Source organism: Heterodontus francisci, chromosome 24, assembly GCF_036365525.1.
Source record: "Heterodontus francisci isolate sHetFra1 chromosome 24, sHetFra1.hap1, whole genome shotgun sequence".
Taxonomy (NCBI): domain Eukaryota; kingdom Metazoa; phylum Chordata; class Chondrichthyes; order Heterodontiformes; family Heterodontidae; genus Heterodontus; species Heterodontus francisci.
The window spans coordinates 24,284,943-24,298,092 of record NC_090394.1 but is presented as its reverse complement, the minus strand read 5'-3'; the positions used below and the strand labels follow the sequence as shown (position 1 = coordinate 24,298,092).

General features: G+C 41.5%; 1 protein-coding gene across 1 annotated transcript in view; it reads left to right on the top strand.

The window, feature by feature from the left end:
* LOC137383598 (uncharacterized) overlaps positions 1-13,150 on the top strand; it is a 193,722-nt gene that overhangs the window by 38,970 nt on the left and 141,602 nt on the right. The window contains exons 38-49 of the mRNA XM_068056755.1: positions 1,463-1,583; positions 2,246-2,331; positions 2,645-2,774; positions 4,016-4,206; positions 4,338-4,425; positions 5,177-5,297; positions 5,818-5,996; positions 6,646-6,792; positions 8,077-8,204; positions 10,229-10,362; positions 11,386-11,480; positions 12,537-12,696. Of these exons, the coding sequence (XP_067912856.1) occupies positions 1,463-1,583; positions 2,246-2,331; positions 2,645-2,774; positions 4,016-4,206; positions 4,338-4,425; positions 5,177-5,297; positions 5,818-5,996; positions 6,646-6,792; positions 8,077-8,204; positions 10,229-10,362; positions 11,386-11,480; positions 12,537-12,696 (1,580 nt within the window). The remainder of the gene's footprint in view (positions 1-1,462; positions 1,584-2,245; positions 2,332-2,644; positions 2,775-4,015; positions 4,207-4,337; positions 4,426-5,176; positions 5,298-5,817; positions 5,997-6,645; positions 6,793-8,076; positions 8,205-10,228; positions 10,363-11,385; positions 11,481-12,536; positions 12,697-13,150) is intronic.

Sequence of the window (13,150 nt, the reverse complement as noted above, 5' to 3'; positions counted from 1 at the left end):
TCTAGTGTTACGATAGTTAAAATGTTATAAAGGTGAGATCCAGTCACTCTGTAGATGATTGTGTTACAAATATAAATGAAGCGGTGACTAAAAGGGAAAATACTGGAAATATTCAGCAAATCTGCAGCATCTGGGAGAAAGAAACAGTTAACATTTCAGGTCAATGACCTTTCCTCTATTCTGATGAAAGGTCATTGATCTGAAATGTTAACACTGTTAGTATCTCCACAAATGCTGTCTGAGGTGTTGAGTATTTCGAGCATTTTCTCTTTTTATTCCAGATTTTCAGCATCTGCAGTATTTTGCTCTTGTAATTTATTTTTCTTCTTTCATGGGAAGTGAGCATCACTGGCAAAGCCAGCATTTGTTGCTCATCCCAAATTGCCCTTGACAACTGAGTGGCTCGCTAGGCCATTTCAGAGGGAAGTTAAGAGTCAACCTCATTGCTGTGGGTCTGGAGTCACATGTAGGCCAGACCAAGTAAAGATGGAAGATTTCCTTCCCCAAAGAGCATTAGTGAACTAGATGGTTTTTTAGAACAATGGATGATAGTTTCATGGCACAATTACTGAGACTAGCTTTCAATTCCAGATTTGTGTTAATTAATTGAGTTTAAATTCCACCAGCTGCCATGGTGGGATTTGAACCCATGTCCCCAGGGCATTAGCCTGGACCTCTGGATTACTAGTTCAGTGGTCTTACCACGACACCATCGTCTTTCCTCTAATAATTGCAGAGGTTGTGATAACTGAAACTGAACTGGAGTAGCCATATAAATACCGTGGCTACAAGAGCAGGTCAGAGGCTAGGAATCCTGAGGCGAGTAACTCACCTCCTGACTCCCCAAAGCCTGTCCACCATCTACAAGGCACAAGTCAGGAATGTGATGGAATACTCTCCACTCGCCTGGATGGGTGCAGCTCCAACAATACTCAAAAAGCTCGACACCATCCAGGATAAAGCAGCCCGCTTGATTGGCACCCCATCTACAAACATTCACTTCCTCCTCCACCGACGCACAGTGGCAGCAGTGTGTACCATCTATGAGATGCACTGCAGCAATGCACCAAGGCTCCTTAGACAGCACCTTCCAAACCCGCGACCTCTACCAACTAGAAGGACAAGGGCAGCAAATACATGGGAACACCACCACCTGCAAGTTCCCCTCCAAGTCACACACCATCCTGACTTGGAACTATATCGCCATTCCTTCACTGTCGCTGGGTCAAAATCCTGGAACTCCCTTCCTAACAGCACTGTGGGTGTACCTACCCCACATGGACTGCTGCGGCTCAAGAAGGCAGCTCACCACCACCTTCTCAAGGGCAATTAGGGATGGGCAATAAATGCTGGCCTGGCCAGTGATGCCTACATCCCATGAATGAATAAAAAAAAAGGTCTGAAAGTTATGAAGAAAGTGAGATGTTTCAAAATGAATTAATGATGCCATTATTTGTTTCAGGTTCTCTCCCTCTGTCCTTCAAGGTTTCAGTTGTGGTGCAGTGAAGACCCTGAATTCTACTACATTTCTTCAGCTTGTTCAATCAATGAAGGGTAAAGGGGTCGTGCTCGATGAAAGTCAGGTGAGGTCATTCACAAAATCACATTGGAGGAAAGTTTGAGTATATTCCCATTCATTGTCCATTGCTGCTGAAGGATTGGTTTAAATGTAAAAGTAAAAGGATATATTTTGCAAAATAATTCTAATGAATGGAAAATGCTGTGGGAATCAATGACCTGCACGTTCCAGTTCATGATATTTTCTCTGAGTTCCAAAGATCAGCGCTAGGCGCACAAATTTGTTAAATCTATCTTAGAATATCAGGAGAAGACTAATGCATGACAAAACAGACACGGCCATCCGTGACTCATAACATGGATATTGGACAATGTATGACCCCCCATTCAACTGTCTAACTGCAAGATGGACTTGAGTTAACAAAATGAGTGTTATCTTTCCAATTTGATTTTCATGTAGACTTTCATGGATTTTTCAAGGACACAAATGTGAATGAAACTCATTTTAAGTCTGAAAAGTAGCTGATTTGGGTTGCAAGTTACAATTTGTGTTGAGGTGAAACATTGACTGTTGCAAATCTTCCTGTTTTCTGCTGCTCACCAGCCTCAGAGAAAGTCACCATTTAACTTCTTTCAACAAAAGACAACAGGGTGTACTGAGGAACATTAGTGAATGAAGGTTTTTGTGTTTCTGTTCTCAACATGAAATTATGGTCTGTCTTTTCAGCTGGAATGCATGTCTGCAAGACTGAATTCTGATGGGGCTTCATTAGCCATAGACACTTTCCCTGTGGATGTTCTGCTGTTCTTCAGGTATGTTATGTTTCACTGGAATTTTCCTCAATTGTTTTGTGAAATAAAGGTTTGATGATGATATTCTGCCACGTGCATAAGGACCATTCAGTACTTAACTTAGGGGCTGGAAGAATCTGGGGTCCCACACTGATGTTGATCTGGGAAGTGTATGCGTGTCTGTTTGTATGCACCTGAATATGTATGTGTTTCTGTCTGTGCCTTCAGTCGAAAAAGGGAGAAAAGGAGAGAAGATTGCGACTGGGAAAGGCACCAATAAATCTGTTCATTCTCCTTAATAAAATCTGAACATGTCTCCTGTTTCACTTTGTAGTTCTGCACAGTTCAGGAGATCCGACAACTGCCAGACATACTTCAAATTAGTTGGGAAATCCAACATTGATATCTTACGAAAAGGATCAGCAAGAAGACAAAATCTGTTCAATGATGCCAGGACCTGTTTGGTAAGGATAAAGTGCTGAGCGTGTACAAGCTAGGGATTGACTTAGTCAGCATCCTAGACAGCACTGACGATAGTGAAGATGAGCTTCACTCCTCTAGCCAGTCACACATTGGAACAATGTAAGGTGATGAGGAATGTCTTACTATGTAACCTTTATGCTAGAGTGACAAATGAGGAGAATCCTTCAAGAGCCAGCACTCCAGTACAAACGTAAGGGATGTGAATGGTCACAATAAATGGCTAATAACTGTGTTCTCGGGTGCCAGTTCCACTTGATTGCTGATCTGTCTTTACTTACTGTAGCTGCTTCCTTTCAAAACTAGTCAGTGTCCAGTTTGAGTTTTGATCATTGGTAAATTGGTTAGAATAAAAGAATTTGAGAATGCATGAATGAGTGAAGGCTGTTAAGTCATTAGTAGAATATAATCACTTTAGTGACCACAGATGCAGCTGGCTGTGTTTACAAAATATTACTATCATGACATGAAACATAACATTTCTAAACTTTTTAATAAGGCTGCGTTGTCAGGAATCACTTTATTTTAATATACTGATAGACTGCTGGAAATAGTTCCATTCTTTGAGAATCCCAGATGGGAATAATAGATTTATAAACCATGCTTCCTTGCCTTTGCTTTTCAGAGTTCATAGGTTGCATCTGGTTTTACCTTAAACCTGCCAACCACAAAATTGCTTATTCGCTTAGTATCAGCTTGGCTCAGCAGTGACACTCTTACCCTTCTGTCAGGGTTAAAGTCCCACTTCAGGGCATGAACACATAATCCATACTGACACTTAATGCTGCAATGTGCCAGGTGCTGTCTTTCACAAGCAAAGTTAACTTGAGGCCCTGTCTGCCTGTTTGTGCAACCTGGCTGTGAGTAAATTGGCTCCCATGTTCACCTCCGAAACATCAACTACACTTCCAAAGAAATTTATGAGATAACATAAGCACTAGATCTTTCCTCATTTACACTTCACTTCAGTATACTTGATTAGCATAGGGAGTTTTGAATGCAAATTGTTTATCAAGGGCAAAATGTTTTGGGATTCATTCAGCTTAAGCTTAAAGTGAACTGCACGGTCAAATGAAAATTTCCCCTACTCTCTTGATAATGTTGATGAAATTTCGGTAGTGTGATTTATGCAATTGTTGTAGTCAAGATGAACTGTGTAGCATTTGTTTGTAAAATGCCATATTCTACTGCTTAACGAATGTTGCTCATTTTGCCAAATATTCAGGAAATTTCTGGCAGGAATCTGACGAAGGAGAGTGTGACAATCCTGGGTAGATTGGTGTGTGACCTGGATGAATCCATCATCACCGAATCTGATATTTCCATTTTGGACGCATTGAAGTATTGCACCTCATACAGGGAGGATCAAAAGAAAGCCATTGAACTTCGACTTAACAGTCTATCCAGCAAATATGGGTGAGTGTAAAATGTTCACATAATTCCATACAGGTTGCTTTTGAAATACAGGGTTACATATGGTTTGGTCTATGAAACTGTCACTTAGGGCAATGTGTTCTTTTAACTCAGAGTTTTTTCTTTGTCTGCAGTGATCCTTCATCATGGTCATCATCTACAATAAAAGATCTAGGAAATCTTGCCTTGACTTTGAATGGCACATGGCAACAAGTAAACAGGGTATGCTTCAGTCGGTTAAAAATTGATTCTGGTAGCTAAATTGGTGAGACAATAGACCCACTAAATTTGAAATCAAAATAGTGCAGATGCTGGAAATCTGAAATAAAAAGAGAAAATAAAACCAGCACTTTCTGTTTTTATTTGCCCCACTGAATTACTTGGTTAAGCTATAATAAACTCTTCAGTTAAAGCTTTTTCTTGAGAAACACAAAGTGATTCAAATCCCATGTGATGAATATATGTTTTCACTTTTTATTTGATCACAAGATTGGCACCTGCATAAAAATGAATTCTGTTTGACATCGTGGTGACTTCATTTACATGGGCAATGATACTGCATACTTCATCAGTGACCTATAATGTGGTTATGGTGCTTTTGCTGAATCTTATATTTGGAGCCTCAGAATTGGATCTGGAAATGTATTGGTTTCTATATCATTGTGGCTTTCATTAGAATCTGGTGAGGCTCATTCAGAGCTGCTTTTACCTGTAAGTCTGTTTCTTTTCCAACATTCTTAGCAGTGGAAACTCACATTGAATGTGGGATGTTGGAGGGTGAGGTTTGCGCATTACATGGCAACCTTCCCTTCATCCTGCAGCCACCATTTTTTGCAGGATAGCACTGACGTTTCCTGGCAAATGTTTCCATCAAGAATGTTTTATTGCAGATGTTGCTGCTGACATACCAGGAACTGTGAAATGAGAATTTTTTGGTGAAATCCTTCAACTTTTCATATTTTGTCCCATGCAGGATGTCCTTAATGAAGCTCTTCCAAGATTTATCAAGGAACTAAAACGTTTGAGACCCCCTAGTGACGTGCTGATATTTATAAATCAGCTCAATTTACGAAGGAGATCAAACAATACAGCAAGTATGTGATCAGAATGGGTGTTAAAAAACAGTGTTATGTATGTGGATGATAATCTGATCAATGAAAGGCCATGACTGGTCTTTTACGAATGTGATACAGCCCCAGTCTGTGAGCACGAATGGAGCAAGAGGATTTTAATGGACTTTCAATCCATCTGATTGTTCAATGTACATTTGATCAATGGGACATAATTTCTTTGATGTTCAGGATCAGAATACATGCTTTGAGTACACAAAGAGCCAAACCTGTCATCTGTTCATTGACAAGAATATCTCACAGTGATACAGTGATTTGTGTGCTGTTGACAGTAATTTACTATTGGGCACATGTAGCAAATAACAAATAGATGATGGCAAAATGTCCTTTGTCAACTGCAGATCTATAACGTCACCAGTGTCATCTTTCACCAGCAATTCAATAATCCAGAAATGGCGTTGTAAAAATGTCCATTTTTGATACTTTGAGAGCAAAATAACCATCAAATTTAAATATTATATCGAACATAATTTTGTGTTTCCAGACTGTACAGAGGCACCGATAGCAGCAGAAGACATTAATGACTTGACACCTGCAGTCTACGATGCAGCCCAGTTAGACCTCTGTTTGCGTGATCTTGTGCTGAAAGACAATGTCCTCCAACTGGGATCTCTTGCTTTTGACCCTACTCAGCTGAAAGTTCTGAAAAAGAGACTATTACAGGTATGTGAACTTGATTTAAAATCAGAAAGAAGAACCTTACATTAATATTGTGTTTTTTGGCGAGCGCAGAAATTCCCAAGGCACTTCAAAGCAAGTGAAGTCTTTTTTGAACTGCAGTGACATAATGTAAGGCAACATGACAACCATTTTTCACAAAGAAAGGTATGACAAATAGCAATGAGATAAATGGCCAGATAGATTGTTTCAGTAATGTTGATGAATGAATACATATTAGCCAGGACTTCATGAGAACTGCCCTGCTCTTCAGATAGTATCATGGATTCTATTGCATCCTCCCTAGAGAGTATATGAGGCGTCTGTTTTTCTTCTCATCTTGAAGTCAGCACCTCTGACAATACAGAACTCCCTCAGTGCTACACTGAGTTATCAGCCGAGATTATGTGCTGTAGTCTCTGTGTTGAGGCTTGAACAGGGAATCACAATGAGATACATGTGGCTGAGGCCACCTTTTCAAACTAAACTGTGAAAAAACTGGTGAGAGTAAATTCAAGGTTTGATGAATATATCTGGAAATTAACCAGTCGTGAAATAGTTTAGATCCAAAAGGGAAATTGAGGCTGGATTTGAATACAGAAAAACATTGCTTATAAACTGACCGCATTTTATTATTTTGGATTTCCTGAAACAGATTTACCCCGGTGGGCTACCAGAAAACCAGATTCAACTGCTTGGGAACATATCCACTGTGTTTAATGTGACAGAAGTCAGCAGTTGGAATATCACTCAAGTTGAGACACTTTCGGCATTAATGACGCAGCAGCTGGAAAACACCACGGTACGAAAACCAGGAAAATATTAATGTAAACATATTGGGCAGCATTTTACATTGCCGCCGCCGAAATTGGCAGCAGATGTAAACAATGGTGCCCCGCACGCTTTGGATTCAGTTAGCGGAGCCGCTGCGATATTCAACGTGGTGACTCATTTAAATTGTCGGGCCAACCACCTACCCTGATGATGTGGAGGAGGTGGGTGGTCCGACCCCAGCAATGACATCAGCAGCATTTGCGCTGGCACTGACGCAATTTTTCAAGGGCTTCGAGCCCTTCCATTGAATTTAAATTTTTAAATTTTTAAAGGAAGATGTAAAGAAAAACTTTAAAAACATTTAATTTTCCCCTTCTCCCGACCCCCAATCACCAAACCCCTTGCTGTCTTCCCTCCAAAACACTTTCCCTGCCCACCTGACCTTCTCCTCCCCCCCCCACCCCCCACAAAGTTCACAAACTTTCATTTTTACCCCTTCTCACCATCCTCTAAACCAATGATATTAGTTTTACCCTGCTCCGCCGCCCTGAAAAACTTACCGGCTACCCCTTCCCCACCAGAGTTCCGCCTCGGATCCCCACATGGGACCCGAAGGTGCGTGAGTGCCAGCCACCGGTATCAAGATCGTTCCAGGAATGGACGGCGGGAGCGGGTTGGTCAATTATTAGTTAATTTAATTTAATTTAAATATTTAAATTTGGCTCCCGTCACCGAGCGTTGGGGCGGGGCCACCATGAGGTTTCGCCACCGCCAGCAGTATTGGGTTGGCCCTTCCCAACATCGAGGCCCGTGGCGGGCCTCTGCCAGAGCATTTTCTGGCTCTCCCACCACCCTGCGCCACCCCGGCACGATCCCCGATGTCGGACTGTGTTGAAAATTCAGCCCGTTGTTATCTGCAGACTTTGGATGACTAGTTCATGAATGAAATCTCGAGGTTTTTTTCTGACATGTTGGAGAGCGATGGTCTGTCTTTGAAGAGGGGACCTTCTTGGGCCAGTGTTAATCAAAGACTGTGTATAATCAACTCCAGGCAATTGGGTGCAGTTTGTAATTCCTGGGACTGGGCAATGGTGCAGTGGAAATTTGAGAAAAATTATATGTGGGGTGGAATTAAAAAGCTTTTAGATGGATATTTTCTAAATAGAGAATAGTATAATTCCAGGAATTGTATTTGTATGTTGTGTAGTTATACATTTTGGCTATATGAACATCAAACAAGGAGCATCTTAAATTTATGGGTCCTGCTATGTAACAGTGAGTTATGAACTGTTCTTCACATCTCTTTCGACAGGTCAAATCCATTGTTCTGAGATACCTCCAGTTAGGTGGTATTCTAAATGCAGTTTCTTTGAAAGCTATTGGTGGAGTCAACCTGTGTACTCTGGATGAAAAGCAGCTGTTGACAATTTCAAACTTGACGTAAGTTTTACATCTTTACATTGCTAGTTTCCAGTTGAGTGAAATGTGATCCTTTTCAAAGGTTTCAATGTTAGTTGATCAAGCAATGTAATCGTGAAGCAAAGAATGATCGAATCATAGAATTAATGACACACAAGGAGGCCATTTGGCCCATTGTGTCTGTGCTGACCGAAAAAGAGCTATCCAGCTTAATCCAAGTTTCCAGCTCTGAGTCCATAACCTTGTAGTTTATAACATTTCAAATGCATATCCAAGTATTTGTTTAAATGCGAGGACAGTTTCTGCTGCTACCACCCTTTCAGGCAGTGAGAACCAGACTTCCACCACCCTCTGGGTGAAAAAATATTCTCCTCAACTTCCCTCTAATCCTTTTACCTATTACTTTAAATCGCTGCACCTTGGTTGTTGACCTTGGAAATGGGTCAGTGCTACCACTCTATCTAGGTCCATCATAACTTTATCCACCTCAATTAAAACCCCCTCAGCTTCCTCTTATCCAGTGAAACCAGCCCCAGCTTAACAAACTATCCTCATAGCTAAACTTCTCCAATACTGGTAAATTTCCTCTCCAGTGGGATCACATCCTTTCTGTGTTGAGGTGACCTGAACTTTATGCGGTGTTGTAACTGTGGCCAAACTAGTATTTTACACAGTTCTAGCATAACCTCCCTGCTTTTATATTCTGTGACTCGGCTAAGAAAGGAAAGTATCCCATATACCTCCATAACCACCTTATCTCCCTGAACTGCTACCTTCAAAGATCTGCAGACATGCCCTCCAAGGTTTCTTTGTTCCTTTACACTTCTATCCACTCTGTCTAATATCCTACCATTAATGAATATTCCCCTGCCTTGTTTGCCCTCTGCAAATGCATTACCTCACACTTCTCCAAATTGAATTTGTGTTGTGCCCACCTGATCAGTCCATTGATATCCTCCTGCAGTTTCTGCATGTCTCCTAATGAGGAAACATCTTGTAGAGCAGCTTCACTGTTCACAGAATGTTCCCGCTGTCTCAGTTGATTCTGCTGAATGGAGCAAATCAAACTTTCCCTTTCGTTTTGTTGCTCCACACTCTCTGCTAGATAATTTAGTTCATACATAAACGGAGTACTTGGGGATCACCAACATGAAATGTTTTCTTCCCAATCCTTGGTGTAATTCATTTTCATTGCCTGAATAAATTCTAATGGAAACCTTTGAATTTCATTTGATTCAAGTGTTGTGATATCCACATGAAGTTGCAACTGTAGCCATGGGTTTGTTTGTCTGCCATTTCAATCCGTGCATGGTTGAAACTTCACATGTTGCAATAATGTTATGTGACAGTACAGCAGATTACACTGAGTTTTATTATTGAGGCAACCTCTTCCATATTATCCCAGTGGAGCTCTCAGTGTATTGTCTCCCATTACTGGAACCTTGTGCACTAATGGCATCATGGGCAACTTATTGTCAAGGGGACTCAGAAGCGATTCAATTAGTCATCCTGTGTCCCACTGATTTATAACAAAAACCAGCCCAAGAGGATGGTTATCAGAGTCAACAACTCTCATTGTCCAGTATTCATGGTTTTGTGTTTGCAAAGTGTCTAGAATGGAATCCTAATCTTCCCCAAAATGAAGCCAAACACCTCTCCTAGATGTAGTCTTATTTTCTTATTATCTTGAGGACATTGACCTTTTCTGGCATGCATTGCCATGGGTCTTTACCCAGTCTAAGCAGCTGTGGACAGTGAATGAAGAGGGCATTCCACTTTGGAAAGCATCACAGCAGAAACGCTCCCTAAAGTCTCTTGGTGATTATATGTACCCTTTCTAACACCAGTTGCTGAATTTATATTGTCAGTTGAAGAAGGAAATATGCTGGAAGGTGTGATTGTCAGTTTGGCACATCTGACACTCTATTTCATACTGCCAAAATTGGGTATATCTCTTTGGGCTGCAAAGTGCAGATATAAGCCCCTGACCTGGTTCAGCTGCAGAAGCAGGAATCAAAATTCACATTGTAACCTTTCTTGTATAGGGATGCAGGAGCACTGGATCTTTCTGTGTGCACGCAGTCGAAGAAAAACTTGCTTTACAGTCAGGCTCTCTCTGTACTGAGCTCTCAGCAAAGTAACCCGATTCCCTACTTCCAGCTGATAAAGGCATATGTTGGTGAGTAAAAGGAGACTTTTGTTTGCTCAGCCAGGTGTCTGACTCATAAGAAATCCCATCATCCTGTTTGAATCCTCAAACTAAACCTTTGAGGTGCTGACAGGTGGAGCTTGTGCCTGTCTGATCTGGAGTTCACACTCTCACACTGTAGGGACACACTCGACTTCCTGAAATACAGAGGCTCAGATTGGCCAAGCTTCAGGACCCTCAAGTTTGTGCAGAAATATTACTGCAGTTTAACCAGCTATGTTGGTAAACTCAGTTCGTTTATGTGTGATATTTTTGATGGCTTCATTATATTTTAATCAGTTGCTGATCCAATAATGTTACAGTTTGATAAAATGAGCAGAAACAACCAGTGGAAACTTCATTGTGTGACATAATAATGAACGCTGTTGGAAAAGCAAATAGCAGAAGAATGATTCTTTGAAGTTGTTAGAGCTGCAACTGAAGGAGCCTCACTCCACCAGTAGAAGTCTCTGAGGACGAAGTTGAACCAGTCCCAAATCGTGCCAGTCTGTGTTATTTTAATATTTCGGGGACGTGACCCATGCCCGTAGAGGGGCTACAGTGGTCCCAGTCCCATTTGTCAGACAGAAAGACTGAGCATCACTGCCACTTCAAGGAGGAAGCTCGATGCACTCTTGAATCAATTATTTCAGTTCTGCAATGTCTTTGGGGACTGTGAAAGGCCCAAGCACCCAAGCCTACACCCATCACGTGTGCGTTCAGTTGGCCTGATGACGGAGTGCTGTGTGGAAATCTTAGAGCAGCCCATGAACTCTCCTAAACATCTGCTTGAACATGGGATGTCCAGCAGATCTTTGCCATTGAAAATTTTTGCAAGTAGTAAGTAGGGCAGTATCCTAAGAAATGATCCAAGGTTGCGCCCCTGTATTTTTAGGCCTCCTCCCATCCGGCATTAATATCCATTTCTGCACCTATCCTACCCTCAACATTTGTCCCACTGTGTATTATTTGCTGTAATGGAGTGGGCAGCTAAGAAATGTCTGTTTTCTTCAGGTGGTGCTCCAGCTGATGATCTGAAGTCACTTGCTGATAACAGGGTCAACATGGACTTTGAAACCTTCAAGGGGTTGGATCCTGATGAAGTAAAGGTGTGTACAGTCTGAATATGGTGTTCTGATTGCATGAGTTTGGCAGCGGTCCCAGTTTCTTTATCTCACATCTTATTCTAAACCCATGGACTGTACCTCTGACCCTGAAATAGTGCTGCTGATAAGTAGCATGTCACAGTAGAATTGTCCATTAGTTGTAGAAACATAGAGAGACTAATTGTGTTTGATATTGCAGGTCTCACATGTGGTCTCTGGTGTGCTTGTCCCATCTTTCAATATGAAGACTAAAAACTGCACTGCCTTGAGTTCAGCCAGAAAACACATTACTTCACTTTTGTTCTCACAGATTACAATATTACTTGAACCACTTACTCACTGGCCTCTGCATTCTTTTGCTAAATTGTCTTGTTACTTCAAATTCTAAATCATGTATGATTCTCCTGGTAAGGGGTCCAAAGTACTGTAAACTGATCCCTAGTTCAAATCCAACTTACCCATTCCCATCTTGCACCTTGATTTAATAACATAAGAAATAGGAGCAGGTGTAGACCAGATGGCCCTTTGAGCCTGCTCTGCCATTCAATACGATCAAGGCTGATCTTCTGTCTCAACTCCACTTTCCTGCCCGCTCCTCATATGCCTTGATTCTGAGAGACCAAAAATCTGTCTATCTCAGCCTTAAATACTTAACGACAGAGCATCCACAACCCTCTGGGTTAGAGAATTCCAAAGATTCACAATCCATTGAGTGAAGATGTTTCTCCTCATCTCAGTCTTAAATGATTGGCCCCTTATCCTGAGAATGTGCCCACATGATCTAGATTCCGCAGCCAGGGAAAACAACTTCTCAGTGTCCACCTTGTCGAGCCCCTTCAGATTCCTGTATGTTTCAATTAGATCATGTCTCATTCTTCTAAACTCCAGAGAGTAGAGACCCAATTTACTGAGCCTGTCATCATAGGACAACCCTCTCATCCCAGGAACCAATCTAGTGAAACTTTGCTGTACCATGTTGTCAGGTTAATCAAGGGCATGATCCTGATAAGGTGTGAAATCTAAGATGTGTTTATTCATCAAATGTTGTTTCTGTTTCAGAAACTGAGTTCCCAGAATCTGATTGACTTGCTTGGATTTAACCTTCAAGCTCTTCAACGTGGAGCGAATGAAACTGTTGTGATCATTTGGGTGGCCTCACACAATGAGTCTGAAGTGAGGAGACTAGGGTTGAGAGGAGGAATTCCAGACAATTCATCAGGTAATTTTATTTGAAAGCTTCTGTGGCACTTTCAATGTAATTTCTACAACACCAACAGCAACTTTTACTTCTATAGCTCCTTTAACATAATCAAACATCCCAGGAAGCTTCACAGAAGCAAAATTTGACCCTGAGCCACATAAAGCAATATTAGGGCAGATGGCCAAAAAGCTTGGCCAAAGAGGTAGCTTATAAGAAGCTTCCTATAGGAGGATAAAGAGCTAGACAGGCGGAGAGGCTTAGGAGGGGAATTCTATAGTTTAGGGTCCAGGAAGCTGAAGGCACGTCCACCAATAGCGGAGCAATTAAAATTGAGTATGCTCAAGATGCCAGAATTAGAGGAGTGCAGATGTCTGGGAGGGTTGTGGGATTGGAGGAGATTACAGAGATAGGGAGAGGCAAGGCCATGGAGGAACTTGAAAACGAGGATGAGAGTTTTTAAATCACGAGGTTG